General features: G+C 38.5%; 1 protein-coding gene across 1 annotated transcript in view; it reads right to left on the bottom strand.

Moving 5' to 3' along the window:
- Positions 1-2,039: 2,039 nt before the first annotated feature.
- Positions 2,040-22,252, bottom strand: part of LOC144453826 (poly [ADP-ribose] polymerase tankyrase-like) — a 79,774-nt gene continuing 59,561 nt past the window's right edge. The window contains exons 36-50 of the mRNA XM_078145193.1: positions 21,593-21,739; positions 20,999-21,264; positions 19,958-20,544; positions 18,968-19,073; positions 18,078-18,247; positions 17,390-17,537; positions 16,461-16,582; positions 15,770-15,848; positions 15,169-15,346; positions 14,499-14,606; positions 8,988-9,181; positions 8,631-8,723; positions 7,482-7,611; positions 6,659-6,802; positions 2,040-5,694 (exon numbers count right to left, since the gene is read on the bottom strand). Coding sequence (XP_078001319.1) covers positions 6,666-6,802; positions 7,482-7,611; positions 8,631-8,723; positions 8,988-9,181; positions 14,499-14,606; positions 15,169-15,346; positions 15,770-15,848; positions 16,461-16,582; positions 17,390-17,537; positions 18,078-18,247; positions 18,968-19,073; positions 19,958-20,544; positions 20,999-21,264; positions 21,593-21,739 — 2,465 coding nt within the window. The 3' untranslated portion in view covers positions 2,040-5,694; positions 6,659-6,665. The remainder of the gene's footprint in view (positions 5,695-6,658; positions 6,803-7,481; positions 7,612-8,630; positions 8,724-8,987; positions 9,182-14,498; positions 14,607-15,168; positions 15,347-15,769; positions 15,849-16,460; positions 16,583-17,389; positions 17,538-18,077; positions 18,248-18,967; positions 19,074-19,957; positions 20,545-20,998; positions 21,265-21,592; positions 21,740-22,252) is intronic.

The following is a 22,252-nucleotide window of genomic DNA, read 5'->3' as shown; positions in this document are numbered from 1 at the left end:
TTAGTCTATCAGCTAGCCCTCGGATGTTCTTCCGATAAAATACGACACACAGCCGAACAACGTTATCGAGGATGGAACATCCGAGGTCTAGCGAATGTCATCAGGAAATAAATAACTGCCAATCAGAGAACCGTATTAGCGACAAGCACAAACAGAGGACAATAGCTAAATTTTCATGCATATTCATCTTAAGGAGGGGCTTGTATAAATAACCACCAATGCGTTAACTGAAATGTGTGAATGACAACGTCTACACACTCATCAAACTCACAATTACCATAAACCGATAAGCCATAGCAATGACGTAAATGTGATTGTCAACACTTGCATGCAGAGATTCCCGAGGTCATAGGTTATTGAATATATTAAAGTATATATATGCATAGATGGCCCAACCCACCGCTCAATGTAATCTCAATGGAATGTCCGGTCTGAAAATGACATTCGCTAGACTGTTCGGGCAAGCCCTCACATGCGAACTTCGTTCGCTTATAGTTATAGCATCGAAAGAAAGCCCGAACGTCTAGCAGCAAGACTAACGCAACCTGTGCAAATAACCGTTGGGTTCGGAGACGATATCGCCACGATAATCATGGAAACTACAGCCCTATTAAAATCCAACAACTGAGACCGTGACATTCAAAAGACAAAATATTCAAAAAGTACGGTGGCCTTCAAGTGACACAAAAAACAAAAATTAATAACACGAAAACTTACATATTTCAAATTGAGTTTCTTGTGTCCACAGGTTAAGTTTCTGCTATTTTCAAATTGAGTTTTGTGCGTCTACAGGTTAAGTTTGTGTTGCTTTCAAATTGAGTTTTGTGCATCCACAAGTTGAGTTTTTGTTGCTTTCAAATTTAGTTTTTTGAGTTCCCGGGTTTGTTTTTGTGTTGTTTTCAAATTTAGTTTGTGTGTCCACAGATTTTTTTTTGTGGTGTTTCCAAATTGAGGTTTGCATGTTCACAATTTCACTTTGCATTGTTTCAAATTATAGTTTGTGTGTGGATACAATGTTTTGTTGTCAAAATTAATGTTTTGATGGAAATTTTGTAAGTGTGTTGAAAATTAATAGTTTCTTATGTTAATTAATTTATGTTTTGTCGTGTCAATTGTGGGCCACTGTACATAAGCCCCCCCCCCCCCCTTATTCAAAATAAAAGATGATACCATTCAAAATATACAGAATGCCATTTAATAACAATACACACAGTACACGCCATTTCAAGTGGCCATATGGATAACAAATGTGTTATTTTTTTTGTATTTTTAATTCATAAAGCAGCTCTAGTATGTGTTTTCCTTCTTGAAAAAAACATGAAACAGCTTTGACCAAATGTGTTTTGAAACTCAATAAATTATAACGATAAAAAGTATGTAAAAAGTTTGTTACTGTATATTCAATAAATAGATATTTTAATATTTTGTAATTTATTGAGTTACAAACAAGGATTTTAGTTTATGTTGTTTCACACGTTTTTCCAAGTATAAAAACATGGTAGTTTTATGACTTGAAAATCCAAAATAACTACCAATTTGTCGTCCATATGGCCACTTTAACAGTCCACACTATTCAAGGGAAAATGCCTATGCCATTCAAAACACAAAGACCATACCATTCAGAACACAAAGACCACATCATTCAAAACAAAGACACCATTTAAATCACAGACCATGCCATTCAAAACACAGACTGTGCATTCAAAACAAAGTACATGCCATCCAAAACACGGATCATACAATTCAAAACACAAAGCCCATACTATTCAAGACTATGCCATTTCAAAACAAATACCACACCATTTAAATCAGACCACAACATTCAAAACAAACACCATGCCATTCAAAACACAAAGACCAGGCCATTCAAAACACAAAGACCATGCCATTCAAAACATGTACTTGGCCATTCAAAACGAAGACCATATTATTCAAAACACATACCACGCCATTCAAATCACAAAGACCATGCCATTCAAAGTACAAAGACCATGCCATTCAAAATACCAAGATATCACTTTATTACATCTTTGTGTAGTTAGAAACAGAGATTAAGTTTATCATGATCCAAAAATGGTCATAAGACATATCATCACATACACTGACAAAACAATCAAGTCAACAAAGTGAATACAAAGCAATAAACTTTGAAGTGGCAGATATACTGGTCTGTATGAGTTCATTTTACGGTGCTTTCAACTATGGCCATTACCTGAAACTGTATAAATTGAAGCTAATTACAAACTTTAAGTTCATTCACTCTCTCTTTCGTGTCTGCAACTAGCCCTCAAAACAAGGCACAAAAGTCTCTCTGTGTTACTTTTCAAGCTTATTGGGTACATTTAGATCCCCCAACCCCTCCCCAGTAAAATGCACATGTTGCATTAAATGAAGTCATCATGCTGGTTCCTAAATGAAAGTTCATTCAAAATACCGAGAATCCTTTTTGTCTCACACACGATCATGGCAAACAATGTTGCAAAAGTTCATATTACAGTCCCTAAAGAGTACTAGTCATATGTATAATATTACGGTAAGTCTCTTTTTACAAAGTTGGAAGTTAGATGGCCATATACATCTCACAGCAAATAATGGGCTGTGCTATCATGATACACCATGCACCTATCCTTGCAAGCCACAGATGTTTGTTTATGCTGGCTGACAGAACAGTGAGTGTGTGTTTTGCTAGTGCAGCCCGGGTAGACTGTGATATTACGACGTGAAATATACTTTAACATTGATTGTCCAAATTTTTGAAGGATACAGCTTTTAATATGCAGTCATTTTCATGTTCATTATCACAACACCAAGTTCTGATTTGATAGCACGTTGACAGTGGAAAAAAGTTGTTTAAGAAAATCTAGGATACATGACATGAAGTCTGTTATAAAATCTCCTGATAGTAACTTTATACATGCTATATCTTAGCACACTGATTCCTTTTGCAAGTGGGTTTTTAATTCCAGCATGAAAAGGCTGGGACTTGTCAAATAACGTTACTGCTAAGTGTTACATGTGTGGATGTTGATGTGATAACTATCAAGTCATCAACAGTGGTGACACAGCCTGTTTACGGCGCTGTTGAGCTAGTCGCACCTCCCTAGCCCTCATATCAACAACTTGTCTTGACTACGCTGTCAATGTTAATGTCGCCACATCTCCCAAAAGTCATTATCCAGCACCCTGTAGAGTTAAATTTACATAACTATATGTGAAGTCCACTTCAAGTTTTGCCTCACATCGCATAATGTGTGTATATATTTACATACTGATTCATTTGAATAACGAGAGTCAAACTACAGTAGTTGTCATGGTAGAAAGGACTGCACATGGTGATCAACCAGGCTATTGGGTGAAATTTTCAATTTGTTGTTATCAGCTTTGACAATGTAATCATGACAAGCTGTTGATGCGAGGGCTAGGGAGGTATGACCATGTAATGATGTATCTCAACAGCACTGTAAACAGGCTAATGGTGACATCAAGCGAGAACAGAACAGGCACTGTGTGACTGAAAAATGATGTATACAATACATTGACAATGTGTACTGTTTGTCTCCTAAGTACATGCAATAGCAAGTGAAGCGAGTGTCTAGTACGACACTTGTAGAGAATTTTTTGAAGAAATTCAAAATTCAAATTGATAAAGTTGATTAACAATTTAGAAGAAACTGCCAGGTAAATTGACTTGTTCTTTCTTGTCTTGTCTTGCTAAACAAAATGGAGGACAATGTGCAGTCCATCAAGGAAGCATCGACACACCAACTATTGTGTGCTGTGGTACTGCACTGACAGCCAACTTAAGAAGGGTGATGAGCATTGGGTAGACAACGTCTGAAAGTCAGCTGCTGACTGGATAGCAAACATCTAAAATACCACACCAATCACAATGATTTTAACAAGACTAATGCAGAAGTGTTACGAGTTTGTTCATTCAAAACGATAATCCGATATGATGGCATGACAACCACCCCTTCCCCCACCACCATCACCCATCCACCAGCAATTTGTCACAAGTTTCCCTTTCTCAGCAGAAGCACAATGTTCAAATTCTTGTACACTTTCATTCATAATTTCTCAATTTTGGTACAAAAGAAAAGATGAATACACACTTTTACAGTTATGCAAAGACTTACTTTTTTCAATGGTTGAAGGTATGAGGTAATACATGTACTTTTATTCTATAAAACCATGGAATTTGAAACTTCTTCACCTATTTAAACACAAAATGTTTTTTGAGCGTGACACTCTTGTCCCTACCTCCTGGAATGAAGACGTCACCAGCTTCAAAAGCATAACATACACATTCATGTCTATCTCATCAGGACTCATTTTCAGGGATTTCTTCAAAAATTTCACAGAGATATGACAAATTCCACTTGATTTCATCAAGATAAAACAATTCACATTTTAGCAACTAATTTCACAAGGATTTTCTATCTTTCGTGAATGAGCAAGGCTGATGAAAAGTCGTAAAAAAATAAAGTGTAATCGCAAAGACAATTTCATTGAAGTACACACTTTTTTTAAGGAAAACATTGCAAAGTTTGATATTGACCCCATAAAAACATTCTATAACAAAAAAACAAAAACAAAATGGCACCTTAGGGAGTTGATGATTGTTTGGAAAATGTTTACTCAACGTTACAGAAAACTAAGGCTCCTGCTGTGACTCCTTGAAAGTTCAAAGTTCAAGGGTCAGGCACGACTTCTGACCTGCACACTAAAAACATATATAACCAGTGTGATACTAGTGAAGAAAATTCCGTCTACAGAAAATGAAGAGTTGTCCGTGTTGTGTGTGGTGTTTGTGAATGTATCAAAAACAATCTGGTGCACGAAATACTAGCCTTTACCATAGAAATATACACACACATCCCCTAAATATAGACTACGAACATGCACAATAGTACTCACACGTTAAAATCTTTTACAAAGTTCTGAATATAGTACGGCCCAAGTGAACTGCTTTCAAATGACTTCAACATGGTTGTTGTTTTTTTCTAAAAATAAACTTTCGACAGTTTACTATATTTCACAGACTAACTGGCATCCATGCTTGTATCCCCCCCCCCCCCCCCTCCAACAACAGTAGAAATACACAATAAAATCATGTGTAGGTCCACCTCTTTGAAATTATCCATTAAGTTCAAACTAACAACCTCATCTACCTATCGTTTGGTATAACCCAACACAAACAATAGGGTTACACCAAAATAGTCAAGGAAGAAGGGGTGAAAAAGTGATTGCAATGAAACATTCACAACGTCTGTGAACTAAGTCTGTCCTTTAAAACTGGAATTCATTGTAACGCTATCATAGACCATCTCTAAAGATTACATTGCTAAATTTTACATATTTTTTTCCATTTTTTTTCCATCAAACAAATCAAGAAAAGTGTTCATCTCTTTCTAAACTGATTCATATATCTCAAAGTTCCCATATTATTTGCTATGTACGATACTACTCCAGACTGATTTTTTATCAAATAAAAAAAAAATACTTCAAAATATCTTTCTCCTGCTTCAGTAATAATACACATAAAAAATGAAATATATAATCGACTCAAAAATTAATTGATTGAAGTACTTGAAAAACATCACAATTCTTGGCGTGACTATCTTCGTTTAGCCATTACCGGAAAGTTCAAATATCAGACACCAAAATCTCTTCTTATGCCTTCCATAAGGGTTGCTGTGAATTGAAAATATAGACAAACGTTTACTGTCTGGAAGTTTGGTCGTATATTTTTTTCAAAATACACTGAGATTTAGCTTAATTTTGCATTCATAAATTTCTATTCTGTAAGGACTTCTTTTAATCTGATACATTTAAAATGTAAGGATATTCGTTCACAATCCATGCTAGTTTTTCACTCTTAAACTGTGTGTCCAGAGTAGTAGTTGGAAGGTCTGACACATAAACAGTTCTGTGACTGTCCTAGTCATGCACTTCTACACAATGCACTTTCTTAGGCCTGTCACTCTCCATGTCCTTTCAAACTGTGGCTTAGGCTGTCTGCTCAGTGCTGCCCCCCCCCCCCCCCCCCAAGATAGTACAAGCTGTGTCTCAGGCTATCTGCTGAGACATCCTGCTCCCCCCCCCCCCTTCCAAGAACACAAGCTGTGGCCTATCTGTTAAGACACACCCACTCCCACCTCTAATAGTAAAAGCTGTGGCTATAAGGCTATCTGCTAAGACACCCCCACCCCCAAATAGTACAAGCCGTGTCCCAGGCTATCTGCTAAGACATCCCCATCCCCCAAATAGTACAAGCTGTGTCTCAAGCTATCTGCTATGACACTCCCCTCTTCCCAAGAGCACTAGCTGTCTTTAAGGCTATCTGCTAAGACACCCATCCCCCCTCCAAATAGAACAAGCTGTGTCTCAGGTTATCTGCAAAGAGTAGACACCCACACTGCACCACCATCCCCCCACCCCCACCCCCCACCCACTCCAAGAGTGTATTACACCTATACACCTTTTGTGTACAATATTTTCTACTGTGGTATATTTACATTTAATAATTTGCCTGTATTCCTTTTTTCATCTTACCAAGTGTTCTCCTAAGAGTAATAATGCAGTTATTGGACACTCATATACCAAAAAACACACTGTACCTCTTTTTTTTTAATAAGACCACAAGACACCAACTTACCTGTTAATTATCTGAACACAACCAGGTACCTTAAGCAGACTTGGTCTTCATTATATACTATGTACTCATTCCAATTTAAGTCAAAGCCTTCACCCTTGACAGGGTGTTTATTGGTAATCTCTTTACCCTGAGGAATAAGGGCTCCTACAATCAATCAAAACAAAGGAGATATCAAATTAGACATAACTACAGTGTATAGGTTTCACCAAGCATGTATCAGTTCCCGAATCAACCAAACTATTGAAAATCTATTGAGAGGGGTCTATACTTTGTGGTTAATACTTTGTGGTCTACATTAAGATTGTGGTCTAGAGCATGTTGGTCCATACTTTGAGGTACATCCATAATGAGTTCATCAGGGAGTGTAGTCTATAGTTTGTGGTCTCCACTTTGTGGGTGGCTCTATAATGTGCAGTCTAAAATACGGACTCTACTCAGACAACCAACAATATATCCACTGAAAATTGTTAAAATACCAATAATGGGACATTGTACATGTTAATTAGATGTCCATCGCACCATATGTAGGACTGAAATCATGACAGCATTATGGGTGCTGATTTTAGGGTGTGGACCCAAAAACCAGTTGTGACTGGATTTATTGTATCGTATCATGGATACATCTAAACGAATACATTTACAGGTGTTTCAATACTGTTCAGGATGTACAACATTATGAATAAGTTGCCGTGTCTGACAAGTTAAAAAAACAAAACATTACACTTGCAACCACTGTAGCTTTAACTCGATTGATGCAAGTGCCAACAGAGACAAATCTCCCACCTTACTGTCAATGCTGCTACTAAAGTTAAACTGTCATTACCTGAAGGAGTCCGAAGGTTGTGTTTTGGATCTGGACCATGCATGCCAAGCCCCTTGGTGCTATTGAAACCTTTAAATGAGGATTCAATAAAGGTGGCTTCTGTAAGCTCCTTCGCTTTCCCAAGAGCAACCTAGTTTCATGAAAAGAAGAAATGTCCATGATGGTAGTAATCCAAGACCATGGGTTTTCAAACATTTGGGTTAAAAGACCCATAATTCAATCCCAGGCTCTTGGATGACTGCTATCTTATTAATCTGGTAATTCACGCTTCGGTTTTACTAAGATAGACACAAACTAAACTATTGTCACAACATGTTGATACAACAGTGATAAGCTATTGAATGGATGTTGCTTTAATTATAGTCTCAGCAGGGGGCGTCTGCACAGATTTATTGACAGAGTTCCATGAACTTGTAGTGTAAGTGTACTGTTTTAGTGCTTCCACTGTTTACACTATCTTGATCATAGGGCGATTAGAATCATACAACAGAGGAACCGCTATCACCCACTTGTGTAATCTATCACACTGAAGAACGATGGAATTAGTTTGCGTCTATCTTAGTAAACCGGAGGCTGGATTACCAGTGTCATATCAGTGGAGCCATTACGGATGACATAAGACCACTCCTTTGTACAACAGCAACCTTTTCCATATATATTACTATCCTTTGCCAGAAAACTGTTTTTCATTCCTAAATTTTAATCCTAACCTGAACTGGGTCTTTAAAATACATAAATGTACTTTTGTTGCTGACATAAACATCAACAAATTTCACCACTAAGCATCTTATCTATGTAAATGTTGGTTCTGACTATATGTTTACATAACAGTCAATTTGACATACTGCTAGCATGAAACAAGTCTTCCAAAATGAATTGCGTGGACCGTGACATCAAACGGTAAGAAAGTGTGTTTTATGGTGTGTTATGTGTCTTCTATATAGGACCACTGCATTACAACAAATTTGAACTAATTTATGCATATACTACCGATACTTTTCGATAAGAAAATTCTATGATCAAAACGTTATCAAATTCAGCTTCTGGGTGTACGAAAAGTTAGCGACATACTTGTCCAGTATTGAATGTGTATACTGCCATAGCAACAAGTACATTATATCAAAATCACTATCTGAGAGACATATTTACCTCAGTAAGCAGCATAAACCGACTTTGTTGTGATGATCCGTATGTATAACAGTAGTTTTCACTTTTGCTAAATGTATCGGCAGTGTAGATACCCTGTAAGACAAAACAGACAAAATGGTTGGGGTTAATATGTCATCGCGTCAGTCCAATAAGGCCTGAACTGATAAGCAATTTATAGGTCAGTTCTTACCTTACTGCACTGACAGCCAATTCGAGGAGATATAACAATTTGATGAATACTTACCTTTCCAAACTTGTAGCCAATAATATGATATGGCACATAACAAATTGACTGACAACTATCTTTCCAAACATGTAGCCAATCAGAGGAGATATAACAATTTGATTGACACTTACCTTTCCAAACATGTAGCCAGTCACTGGTGCTTCTGGTGGCGCTACAAGTAAACCTCTCATTAATATGCTAATGAGATTGGCGGCACTGGTTCCATGCCAAAGTAACATGTGATTGTCAAGATTGCAGGAACTCAGACGATCTTCTTCCCCTTCCCTCCTTAATGCAAAGATCCCCTGTACTTCAGTATTCTGACCTGGAGTAAAAAAAATAACCAAAACTCAACATGGGGCCTCCATATCCTTCAAGACTTGATCTTATTGGTCAGACTAGGGGGTATACCTAATATGTGAATGCTATCATTACTTCAAAATTGGTATCTTCTTAATCAAGCTAGGGAACATTTTGAAATGTCAATCAACAAGATGGCCGCCACCAGGCAATATCTGCCATCACTGTTCTTGAACCCACCTAGGGAAAATGTCTAGGTGACAGAAATTGGAAAATTTGCCTACCTTAAGGACGTCAAATTAGAAGTCTTCGAGGGAACGTAGCAGTAACTACAGTAGCTTTCCCTAATTCATCGCTAGGTGTCGTCCTTCCATAGTACTATAAAAGCCTGAAAAGGCTACCTTACGTCATTACCTTTCTGAGCAGCGTGTAGAGGTTCCATATCGTGATAGCTGGTACCATAGGTCATAAGCAACTTGTGCTGACCAAATTTAGCAATTAAGCTAGAATTTTGCTCAATTACGAGCGGCAATTTATATGCAACATAGTGCAAAACAATGGTACTAAGACCAATAAACAAGAGCACAAAGGCATGGGACCAGTGGAACCTACAATGAACAAGAATACTGATTATAACTGTTTAACACAGTAAATAGGGTAGAAAAGTCAACTCACCAGAAAATTGGCATCGGGCTGGGTGGGAGGGAAGAACGTAGTAGTTACTGCTACGTTCCCTCGAAGACTTCTAATTTGACGTCCTTAAGGTAGGCAAATTTTCCAAGTCTTCATCAGTTACTGCACAGTAACTACAGTAGCTGATTACATAGCTGGATGCCTATTGGTGGGTTGAATTGTCAGTCTCCTGAACAGCCCTAAGTATCAAACGTCCAGTCTCTGAGCTGTCTGTATGACGGCGATAGAACCGTGTGAATGTAGATTCTGAAGTCCAGTCACCAAGTTGGAGAATCTGAGCAGTAGTTGCTCCTTGACGTATTGCTGCCGATGTTGCTGCTCCCCTAGTGCTGTGGGCTCTAAACTTATTTGTATCAATGCCTGCCCTAGCAAGTGTAGTCTTTATCCATCTTGCAATAGTCTGAGAAGTAACCTCATTAAAAGGTTTAACAAATGAAATAAATAATCTTGATGGTCGGGTTTTCCCCATTGTTACTACATAATCTCTTAACTTGGTAGTTCTCCATATATATGTAGAAACGTAATATTTGACATCCAATGCCTTGTCACCAAAACTTGGACACTTCACCACCCGCGAAGGCCTGGTAACAGTTGATGTCTTGGTTAAACTTGGGATAACAAAAGTACATTCTCTATCCGATATATTACAGTATCTTAAGTCCAAATAACTTAAAGTCTGTCCTCTATCTGAGGAGGTTAGTGCAATTAAAGTTGCAGTCTTAAGAGTGAGTTGCTTCAGGCTTAGACTCCTTGCTGGATGCAGTGACTTTAAATAGTGCAGAACTTTCGCTACACTCCAGGTTGTTGGGTAACGTGGTAAAGGTGGCCTAACACGAAAGAAACCTTTAAATAATCTTGTAATAAGTGGATGTGATCCAACTGGTTCATTATTAATGTGCAAATGTACAGAAGAGATAGCAGATCTGTATCCATTTAAGGTACTATATGCAAGCCTATGTCTATTGAATAACCCAGTAAGGAATTCTACTACCTGAATTACAGGACATGAAACGGGATTGGTATTCTGTTGTACACACCAGCTAGCGAAGCGCTTCCACTTGCTGTCGTAGAGTCTAGAAGTCTTGATGCAGATTGCCTTGATGAGGATCTCTGTAGCCTGCTGTGAAAGTCCAAGACCTCTGTAGTGTGACCGGAGAGTTGCCAAACGGCTAGAGGAGTCAAACTGAACTTGGGTTGATTCCCTGTGTGTGGTTCCCTGAGTAAGTCTGTGCAATCTGGCAGAAGTACCGGGTAGTTGCTGGTTAACTGTAGTAACATTGGATACCATGGTTTCGTTTTCCATACTGGTGCTACAAACAGCGTTCTTGCTCTGTCCTGTTGTATTTTCCTTAGACATTTCAGTATTAGTAGATGTGGTGGAAACATGTACAACTCTTTCTCTGCCCATGAGAGAGAGAATGCGTCGACTGCAAAAGCTTTGGGGTCTAACTTCCATGACACATACAGGGGAAGTTGAGCTGTATTTCGACTTGCGAATAAGTCTATTTCTGGTAGGTGAAACCTGCTGCAAACCTGTCTGAAAAGGTCTGGTTTGAGTTGAAAGTCGTGTTGATCTGTAAATATCCTGGACTGATGGTCTGCTAATGTATTGTCTATTCCTGGTAAGTATTCTACTGCAAGGGTAATATTTTGAGTTTCGCACAATTGCCAAACTTGTAGGGCTACTGCACATAGTTCCCTGGATCTGACTCCCCCCTGGTGATTTAGATAAGCCACTGCTGACGTGTTGTCTAGCTGTACTGTTACGGAGAGGTCTGACCTGTTTTGGACAAATGTCTGTATGGAAAGAAGAGCGGCCTTTATTTCCAGAATGTTGATATGTAATTCCTTTTCCTGTAAAGTCCAACGTCCCTGTGTTGCCTGATGACCACATACTGCTCCCCAACCACTGAGTGAGGCATCTGCCTGGATAGTTAAGTCTGGAGGTGGAGGATGTATCAGTCGACCGTTGTGTGTGGAGGCCTGATTTATCCACCACTGAAGATCGGACTTCGACTCCTTTGAAAGGAGTATTGGGATTTCCCAAGAGACTTCTGGAAAAACCTTGTGAACTAACTGACGTTGTAGACTTCGAAAATGGCATGCAGCAATGGCCATGGAACCCCTTGCGTTTTCTATTAATCCCAACATTCTTGCTAATTGACGCAAAGAGACTGACTGTCTGTTTAAGAGGTGGGTTGCAAATCCGATAATGGTTTGTAGCTTGTCCTGAGGTAATAAGACTGTCATCAGCTCTGTGTTGTAGGTACGACCTAGATGGGTGAGTACCTGTGTTGGGATTAGATGTGATTTTTTCAAGTTGGGTATGAACCCGAGTCGTTGGAAGAGACCTAGAAGGTAGTTGTTGTTTCTCTGACACAGTTCTCTGGTTTCTGCTACATTGATTATATCGTCTATGAAACTGCTGCAAAGGATTCCTCGTGAACGAGCATGAGCAAGTGGGATTTTCATAACCTTTGTGAATAGCCTTGGTGCTGAAGTGAGCCCGAATGGTAGGCAAGTGTATTGGTAGCGCTGGTCTATCCACTGGAAACAAAGATATTTTTGATGATCTGCATGAATGGGAATCATGAAGTATGCATCTGTGAGATCTATTGACGTCATGAAATAACCCTGGCTTAACAACTGTTCTATGACAGGATGGCTCTCCATTTTGAAAGATATCTTTTTGATGTGTCTGTTCAGTTCTTTGAGGTCTATGATTACCCTGTAATCCCCTGATGGTTTTGGAACAGTGAAAATTCTGGAAACAAACTGACCTGGTTGATGTTTGACTGGAACTATGGCCTGCTTGTGAAGTAAATTTTCTATTTCTGTCTGAATGATTTGATACTGCTTGCTGGATGTTGGGTTGGTAATTGGCTGGATTGACTGAACTGGAGTTGATGTTAACTGAAGTTTGTAACCTTGAATGACCTTTGAAATCCAAGTGTTTTGTGTAATTGTTTTCCAAGTATTTAGGAAATACTGGAGTCTGCCTGCAACTGGTATTGATGACTTTACAAGTTCACTGCTTATTCTGGTTGGAAGAGGTGTAATTACCCTTTCCTTGTGGTCTGCCTGAGCCCTTTTGGTACTTCTTCTTATTGTCTTGGTTGTAGTTGGTGTTTCGTTGATAGTTTTTTCCACCCTTGTAATATCCAGACTGGTTTCCGGTTTGTTTGACTGACCTGTTGTCATTTCTGGAAACGATACGAAAAGCATTGACTGACTTCTTGGAGTCGTTTATGGCCTTTACCAAGTTTCCACCAAAAAATCCCTGTGATGTCGGCTTGGCATCTTGTAATAAATCTTTGTATTCACTACGAAAGAATGGCTTCAATCTTGCCTGACGAACCTCAGCTAGCGCGTAGCTCGCAGTAGTCATAAGATGGATAGCATCTCCAAGTGCCTCTCTAATTGTTGGTACGTGCTGTACCGGGTCAAATTCTGGAGAAATAATGGTTTCCAGGGCTTGAAGAACTGGGCGAATAGACAAGTTAAAGTTCTGATGAACCTTGTAATACGGACGGTCATGGTTACGATAGCTTGACTTGCTAGATTTGATTAGATTCTGTACGGAAGACGGCAATTCCTGTGCCTTGAAGTATGGCTCGAATTGGTCTGGTACCGTGTACTTCTCTTTTAACTGTTGAACTACAGAATACGATAAGGGACGGTCTGCTCTTCTAGAGAACCATTCGGCCGTGGAGGCGTCCATGTTCCAACCCGGAACAGCAGCGTGATAGTCAGGAACTTGAGCATACGCAGACGTGGATTCGTCAAATATAGGCTCGTTCCAGGATGAAACTGTTATAGGCAGAGAAGACGCAACTTCAGAATTACCAGACCTGTCAGAATCACTCACTTCGGACCCGGAATTAACATACTCGGTTTGTACAATACGTCTCTGCTTTGTAGGAATTGGTGCACTTACCCTCGAAGTTTTGTGTTTCCTACCAATACTCAAACTCGGTAACCCTGCCTGTTGAGTGGGCGTACAACTACAAGATGGCGGCCCGCATGTGGAAGCATGTGTTATGCTAATACCGTCGACCTGGTCTTGGTCACTACGTGTACGTGGTCCGCCCGGTGCGCTATCCGACCGCTGCTGGGCTAGAAGTTGAGCGACTTGCGTCGCTATTTGAAGAATTGAATCTGGAGCAGAACTAGTCGAAGGAAAGTCTTCAATAGCTGTAGGTAAAACTTCTTCGGTTTCTGAAACCTCGGAGACGATACTGTTGGTAACGGTATTATTGTCTTCATCAGGGTTTATAGCAAAAGCCACTGGCGTTGAGTCCCGTCTTACGTTCGGCTGAGTAACAGATACGGACGACTTACAAGACTTCTTGCCTTTTTTCGACTTGCCTTTCCCTGACATAGTAAATGAGGAAGGAACGACCGGTAACACTGTCTGAGATGTTACCGTTACAGCGTGAAGAAAGGTAATGACGTAAGGTAGCCTTTTCAGGCTTTTATAGTACTATGGAAGGACGACACCTAGCGATGAATTAGGGAAAGCTACTGTAGTTACTGTGCAGTAACTGATGAAGACTTGTAATTTGTACATGCCTTCTTTCACTGACACACCAACAAACTAATCTACAAATGTACTCAAAAGTAGAAATAAGTAGTAAAAGAATACATACTTGTACCCTGTATATATTTCAATATACTGTGAACTACAGCTGAGTCCTTGTCCAGTAGTTTCATCTGACACCCTATTGCTCTGTATACGTAATCACAGGGGTGGATTTCTAGGCAACAGAATGGAAAAAGTCTGAGTCAAAAACAGTTTATCTAACTTCATCATTCTGTGAGAGTTACTTAAATCAATTCTTGCTCCATAGCAATAAGGACAGAATATTTTGTTGATAAATAGCACCTTTACATTTGTCTTAAAAGTGTTTTTTGAACAAATCTGCCAGCATGAATGAGTAAGACCTCCAAAAACAGATACGAGCAGTTCAGGCTGACACAAAAAGTTCGCACAGTGAAGTACACACAGACAGATGTAAGCAGCTATATCTGGACAGACAGACAGACAGACAGACAGACAGACAGACAGACAGACAGACAGACAGACAGACAGACAGATGACAGACAAACAAACAGACAGACAGAGACAGACAGAGACAGACAGACAGACAGAGACAGACAGACAGACAGACAGACACAGACATCCATACACCCACATACACATTTCTATTTCCCTACAATACAAACACTTCAATTACTTTATTTACTCCCACTCAATAATCACTACGATTTGACATTCACAGCTTGTAGATAAAACATAAATCCAATACAAATTTTTACCTTTTTTCCTCAATTGAGCTCCTAGTAGTGTTTGACTAGCAACTTCCAAGTCTAACAGATTGTTTAACTTGCTGACCTCCTTCTTGAGGTCATCAGCTTCATTCAGTGGCTCCATATTCTCAAACACATAACCTGCTGATGGGATGAGTTGAAAATATTCGCTACTCAAATCAGCTACCTACAACAGAAAGACAACATGAACATTAGCAGTTCAAAATATTCACAACTCAAATCAGCCACTGAAACTATGATATATAGTTTGTAGATTTCATGGAACATTTGAAAGGCCTACTTGCACAATCCAAACCACACCTATTACTATTATGTTGTGTCACCTTGGATTTACCTAATATGGTTATATGTATATATGTACATATATATGTATGTATGTATGTATGTATGTGTATATATATATATATATTTTTTTTTTTTTTTTTTTTTTTTTTTTTTTCTTGTAATGTTGTATGCCTTATATTTTGTGAGCTAAATTTTGCTGGAAATTGGATCACAGACACTCCTCAAAAGTAGATCTCAAGTGAAAATGACAGAAAATGGCAGACAAAAAATGAAGGGTCAAGAGTTGAGAGTCACGGTAGCTCACCTTCTCCATGGCTTCTTGATGTTTCTGAATATCTGGTAGGCCTTCTTTTTGTTGTTTTTCACTCTCATCCACCAACACTCTGTAACAAAAAAATCACATGAACATCATCTAACCTCTTCTCTTGGCCAACACAGCTGCACAAACTCATTACAACATTTGCAATGGTCCCTAGGTACTTACAACATGACAATGTCAAAGACCAAAATCAAATCTGATGGCAAATGATCTCTCTAAAAGTAGCTCTCTTTAGTGAGTTTGTCTTATTACCTTTCTTATATCTCAAATCAAAGTATACGTGATGCAAGATTCTTCTAAGGAAATGAACTATAGTGCAGTAACAAGTTACATCAAGCTGCCACTAGAGGGCACTGTTCACAACGATACTTGGTTTTCTGCTAAAATAAATCCCATGACAATACTTTTTATTCATAGATACCATGCATACCTTCCTATTAGGTGAAAATTAGTTCCACGAAAAACAGCCAAATTCTCTTTTCAGTTAACATTACATTTCTTGCAAATATAATATTTGTTGCTATGATTGGTAAACATGCTATGATATATTTGGCCCTATATCTCCTTAGGGTTGGTATAACGATGTTAAGTAATGTGCCCCATCCCCCCTCCACCCATCCCCCTCACTGTGGATAGGAAAAATTAGGGTTATGACTACCCCATAAACATGACTTACCTGATTTTGTTGAGTACCTCTCTAGCTTGTTCTAACACATCTTTTGGTAGTCTACCAAACGGCATGAACTGTGAATCAATCTCTGTCTTAGCAAAGGCAGCTTTCAACATTGACACATCAGTCTACCAAAATAAAACAACACATTCCAAGTTAGCATTCACATATTATTTTCACCCATCAATCATAGTAACCATAAGACTTAGTATGCTAACTGGTATGTACAACCCGCAAAAAAAACCCCAAAAAACACCAGTGTGTTTCATTGAATGAAGTGAGCTTAGGAAAGATTTCACGCAATGACAAAAAACAGGTAAAAACAACAATTCAACCCATACGGGAACAACAGGGGGTTCTCCTCTGATGTAGGTTCAAGTGACACTTTTATCAGTTTGTTTATATCTGTGTACATTATAATATAACAGTTGCATACTGGATTGTTATACCATGTAGCATTCTATCACTAAACAGAGTTATGGGATCCTGGCTCCTGTGATGTTTATACTTCAGTAAGCTACCAACACTGCATGTCCTTGCATGGAACCTGTCTCATCCCCACTTACCACGAGCAAAGCAAACACACCGTTGTTTTTTGTGTGGATTGTATGTCACTCAAATACTACAGGTACGGGTACAGGTATGGTATGTTCTAACATGCAGCAAAATAATCCCAAAAGAATGTACACTATAAACTAAGTTTGTGCACCTTTTATAACAAAGACAGAGAAAGAATAGAATTGCAAGTTTGTAATAGTGTATTTTCTCAAGTTATATAGGTAACTGTGTAATAACTTCTGAATGAAATGATCAGATGGTATACCCATTTTTTTTCTACATCTATATAAAATACCAGAATCATTGCTATTTTACATACAAATTCAACATTCAATCTAATGTTGGGGTCAAAGGTCACCAGCCATATGTATACTCACCAGTTGATCGAATATTTTTTTGATAGGTTTTGGCAGGTTTGAAGTGACATCTGACTGGAGGTTGAAGTCTATTTCTGATAGTTGTGTTTTCCTAAGTCTTCTTTGCTCTGCTCTGATTAATCCATACTTCTTTGGCTGTTTGGTGAAGCTGTAAAATGTAACCCAATGTTAGTAAGCACTGAAAATACATAGATTTGTACCCAAGTCTTTAGGATGTCTTCTGTAGTGTTTGTGAGAATGTGCACAAATGTATGCTCTGTGTGTGTGTGTGTGTGTGTGTGTGTGTGTGTGTCTGCATGTGTGCATGTGTGTGTCAGCATATGTGTGCATGTGTTTGTGTGCTCTCACTATGTGTGTGCATATGTGCATGTGTATATACAAGTACATATATGGTACATATAGGTGTGTGCTGTGTGGTATTTGCCCTGGTTCTTAACTGGCTATGTAAGATGAACATGAAATGTACATCTTTCATTGTGAACAGTTCTTTGTACATGATATACCAAGCCTCAGTTAGACAATCAATATGCTAACAATTGATAACATAAAACAATCGTCCAAGTTATCAATAATACAAGTATAGATTGAATATTGTCAACGCCATGATCTATCATTTTGACTGAATGTAATCTAAAACTGCCTTGATTCAATGTTCACCATAGAATATTTACTACTTCATGTTACTCACTCTTTGATGTGGGACCATAGATTCCCTGTCTTGGCTTTGAACACTTTACAGAACTCTTTCACAGCTTCGGCTGCATTCTGGAAGGGCGTCCGTTGATACTGACCTTCATCACCGATGCGACCCCAACGCGTAAAGAGAACGTACATGTCCTTGCCCTTCTGATAAATTACCTAGGAATGAAAAGATTCATAACAGGTTGGCAACTTCTTAGACGGCTATCACCCAATCTTAAACAACAGTACACAATAACATTCATTGTCTGCTAGCCTAGAAACTTCTCTTGGTATTACTACATGTACCTCAAGAAGCTCTCTAAACCAAGCCCAGAGACTTGTGTTGGTGTTACCAGTCCAGTGTGTCCTCTAAGCCAATTTGACGCACCACTGACACACACAATTTCTAGTGGTGCACCAAAATTTGGTGTTCTCCTATCTCTTACTATGTGTTGACTCACAAGAACTGCCAGTTTTTCTCATTTCGACTCGCAAAACAAAATTTGGCTATCATTAGAGGGCACACTGGTTACTATCTCAAGAAGCTCTCCACACCAGTCCCAGATACCTCATCTTGGTGTTACTATCTCAAGAAGTTCTCCTTACCAAGCTGGGGCTGATGCATTTAGCACCATGAATGTGTTTTCAATTTGAAATTACTACCAATACAGCCGCTCTGCTAAAATCTACGTGGATCTCATATTGATTACGGCACTTGTAATTGGCCACCTTCCTAATCAAAGCACATTCCTGAGCTTCTAAGTGTTTCTGTCTTGGCTTGGTGTGGAGAACTTCTTGAGACAGTAAGGCAAGTGTCTAGGCTAGGTATCTGCAAGTTAAGAAAAAATTCATATCCAGTTTAGAATCCAACAAAACTGAATTATTAAGAATAATCACCTGCATTTTGTAGAAGTTATTCATTCCCCATTTACCATAACTGACATCAACTTTGGTCAACAATACATCATATGCAATGTTTTGGTCCTCATCAAGGTATACTTCCCTGTAAACAAAACATAAACAGATTGTATTTAACTTAAACTGAGTTGATCACTTCTGTGTTGTCACTCACTCAAAGTCTACCACAAACTGTCGATCTTTGAAACTAATTCATTCATGAATACTTGAGAAGTCACCATATTGACAATGAAATCATGTCGTTGTTTCCCAGCATAATAAAACAAACACTGTTAGCCATTCTTGTTACTTTCTACATATGACCAGGCAAGGTCCACCTCTTATTTATCATAAAGGCCCATGATTCAATCCCAAGATAACATTAGTGTTATCTTATCAGTGGAACCATAGGGAGTACATAGAATCATTTACAACCCTTACATACATCAATTGTCTAGAAATGCTGTTGATCAGAACTTCATTTTATCAGTAGTAGACAATTAAACCTGGCTTTGCAAGTGCTGAAAAGTTGTCTCCTTATCACAATATCAAGCAGACATACATTATAACATTGGATGTCTCTGATGTAGGTTCACACCATGTTCTTATCAGTTTGTTTATATCTGTAAAAGTTAGTCACATTGCCATATACAATATATCTAACTGTCACAGACATAAACAAACTGATATAACCATCGCATGCATCTACATCTGAGGCACCCGCTATTGTTTTTGTATTCATGTATGACAGTTTGATATTGTGATAAGGAGTAGACTTTCCGGCACCTTCAAAGTCAGTTTTAATAGTCCACCACTGATAAAATGTTCTGATCAGCAACTGGTGCAAAGGTTGTATTTTTTCAGGACTAATTTTTTCTGAGAAAAGTTTCCCTCACATGTTGCAATTTGTAATCAAAACATATTCTAGAATTTGAAATATTCAAAATTTCCCACAGCAACATTTTGAGAGACGTAAAAACATTCACTAACCCTCCTTCTTTTAACTCCGAAAATGGATCAACTTCTGCATAAAAATCCTCTTTCTTCTTCTTTTTTATCTTCTTCGTCGTCACTTCTTTGTCTCCTCCTCCTCCTCCTCCATCAGCCTCTGTCCTCTTCTCTTTTTCTTCAGATGTATCCATCTTCTCTTCCCCTGTTCCTTTGTCAATTTCCGTGACGTCTGGAATTTTATCTTTCTCTGTCACATCTGCAACCTTGTCTTTATCCGTGACATCTTTAATTTTGTCTTTCTCTGCACCATCTGTAATTTTGTCTTTTTCTGTGGTGTCTGTCACATTTTCTTTATCTGTCACATCTTTAACTTTCTCTTTACCAGTAACATCTGTCACTTTCTCTTTATCTGAGGCTTCTATCACTTTTTCTTTATCAGTGATATCTGTTATCTGTTCTTGTTCTTTTTTGTCAGGCACTACTTTTTTCTCAGCATTGTTATCCACTGGTTCTTTGTCCTCTATGATTTGTTTCATCATAGTTTTAGCATCCGACTCAAAATCTGGTTTTTCACTACTCCATGTCAAATTGTCTGTCCACGCCTCTTGCTCAAGGGTTATTTTCACCTGAAAGGAACAATGAAGACTTCAAATTCTATGATAGAAGCTGTCTTAAATCATTATCTAGATCTCACTGCACTTGGGTGTTATGAACTTATGGGTTGTACAATGTGTGGTACACAGTGGAATCCTTTTACTCGGGTGCTATGGGTTGTACAAGGTGTGGCACACACTGGAAGTGTTATGGGTTGTACAAAGTGTGGTACACAGCGGCATTACTTTACTTGGGTATTATGGGTTGTACAAAGTGTGGCACACAGTGAAATTCTTTACTTGGGAGTTATGGCTGTACAAAATTTGGCACACAGTGGAATCACCTTACTTGGGTGTTATGGGTTGTACAAAGTGTGGCACACAGTGGAATCACTTTACTTGGGTGTTACGGGTTGTACAAAGTGTGGCACAAACAAAACGTACTGGTGAAAAATCTTCAATGTGTAGTGCATGTATATCAACTTACCCAGTCTTTCTTGTCCACTTTTAGTAACCTCTGAATTGCATTTGCCATGACAACAGATCGGCTTTCCACAGCACGTTGCAATGGAGTCCTCCCCTTTTTGTCCTTTTGTTCTAAGGGAGCACCTAAATCTGCCAATAACTCCAACAGGTCTACATTTTCAAATGTTCCGTAATCACAGGTTTTCATAAGGTGATGTACAACACCCCTTCCTTCTCCGTCCACTGCAGACACAATGATGTCACTTTTCTTCTCAAACTTCGGCTCTTCTTTATTTTTAGACAAAAGTGAGCAAATAAAAATTAAATTGATAAGAATCATATACTGGTGCCAAAGAATGTTTTACAGCTACTTACATCGAAACATTGATAAATGGAACCTGCTACAAACAGGGAAAGTAAACAACTGAACTGAATTAATAACATAAAATAATTTGACGTAATGTTATCACAACCAGAGAAGTCCATCTCACAAGCAATTAGTTTGATCACATATTTCTACACGACAATAATGGGTTCACATTGATAATATATAGTAGATGAGCACTCGATCAAACATCAAACACCATGGACGGGCTACTGGATTTTTATTTCTTACTTTCTTTGCCTTTTGCTCCACTCTTGTCTTTGTCATCATCACCTTCCATCTCCTCATCCTCGTTGTCTTCATCATTGTCGTCCATATCTTCATCTTCATTTTCATCATCATCATCATCTCCTTCATCATCATCAACATTACTTCTGTCTGCAAAGACACAAAAATTCGAATGAGACCGATGTACCTGCTGTGCGATTGACATATTCTATTACACTACTGAGAACTGCTACAACAATCAATCGAGTATACGCCCCCCAAAAATTAAATAATACATTTCTGCTGTTACTTGGTTCAAGGAAACTCCCCCTCACTCTTCGTTACCAGGAAATAATTCATGGATTACAACAACAAATTTTTTAAACAAAATTCAAATTACCTCGAAATCAACAAATTTTAATTTGACTTGGGTTATTTGTCACCATGGTGACTGTAGTGCTACTACTATGGAAACCAAGCTATCAGCAAACCAAGATAGACACAAACTGAAACTCTTTTATTCTATGTGGTAGATTGCACAAATAGGCAGTACAGGGATGCCTCTATGGACATAGTTGGCCTATAGCCTGATTTCCATAGTAATATATCAACAATAGTTTTAGTTTGTGTCTATCTTAGTTTACCTACAGCCTGATTTCCATAGTAATATATCAGCAATAGTTT

This window comes from Glandiceps talaboti, chromosome 2 (genome assembly GCF_964340395.1).
Source record: "Glandiceps talaboti chromosome 2, keGlaTala1.1, whole genome shotgun sequence".
Lineage (NCBI taxonomy): Eukaryota > Metazoa > Hemichordata > Enteropneusta > Spengelidae > Glandiceps > Glandiceps talaboti.
The sequence above is the reverse complement of the archived record's forward strand: the minus strand, read 5'-3'. Positions and strand labels throughout refer to the sequence as shown.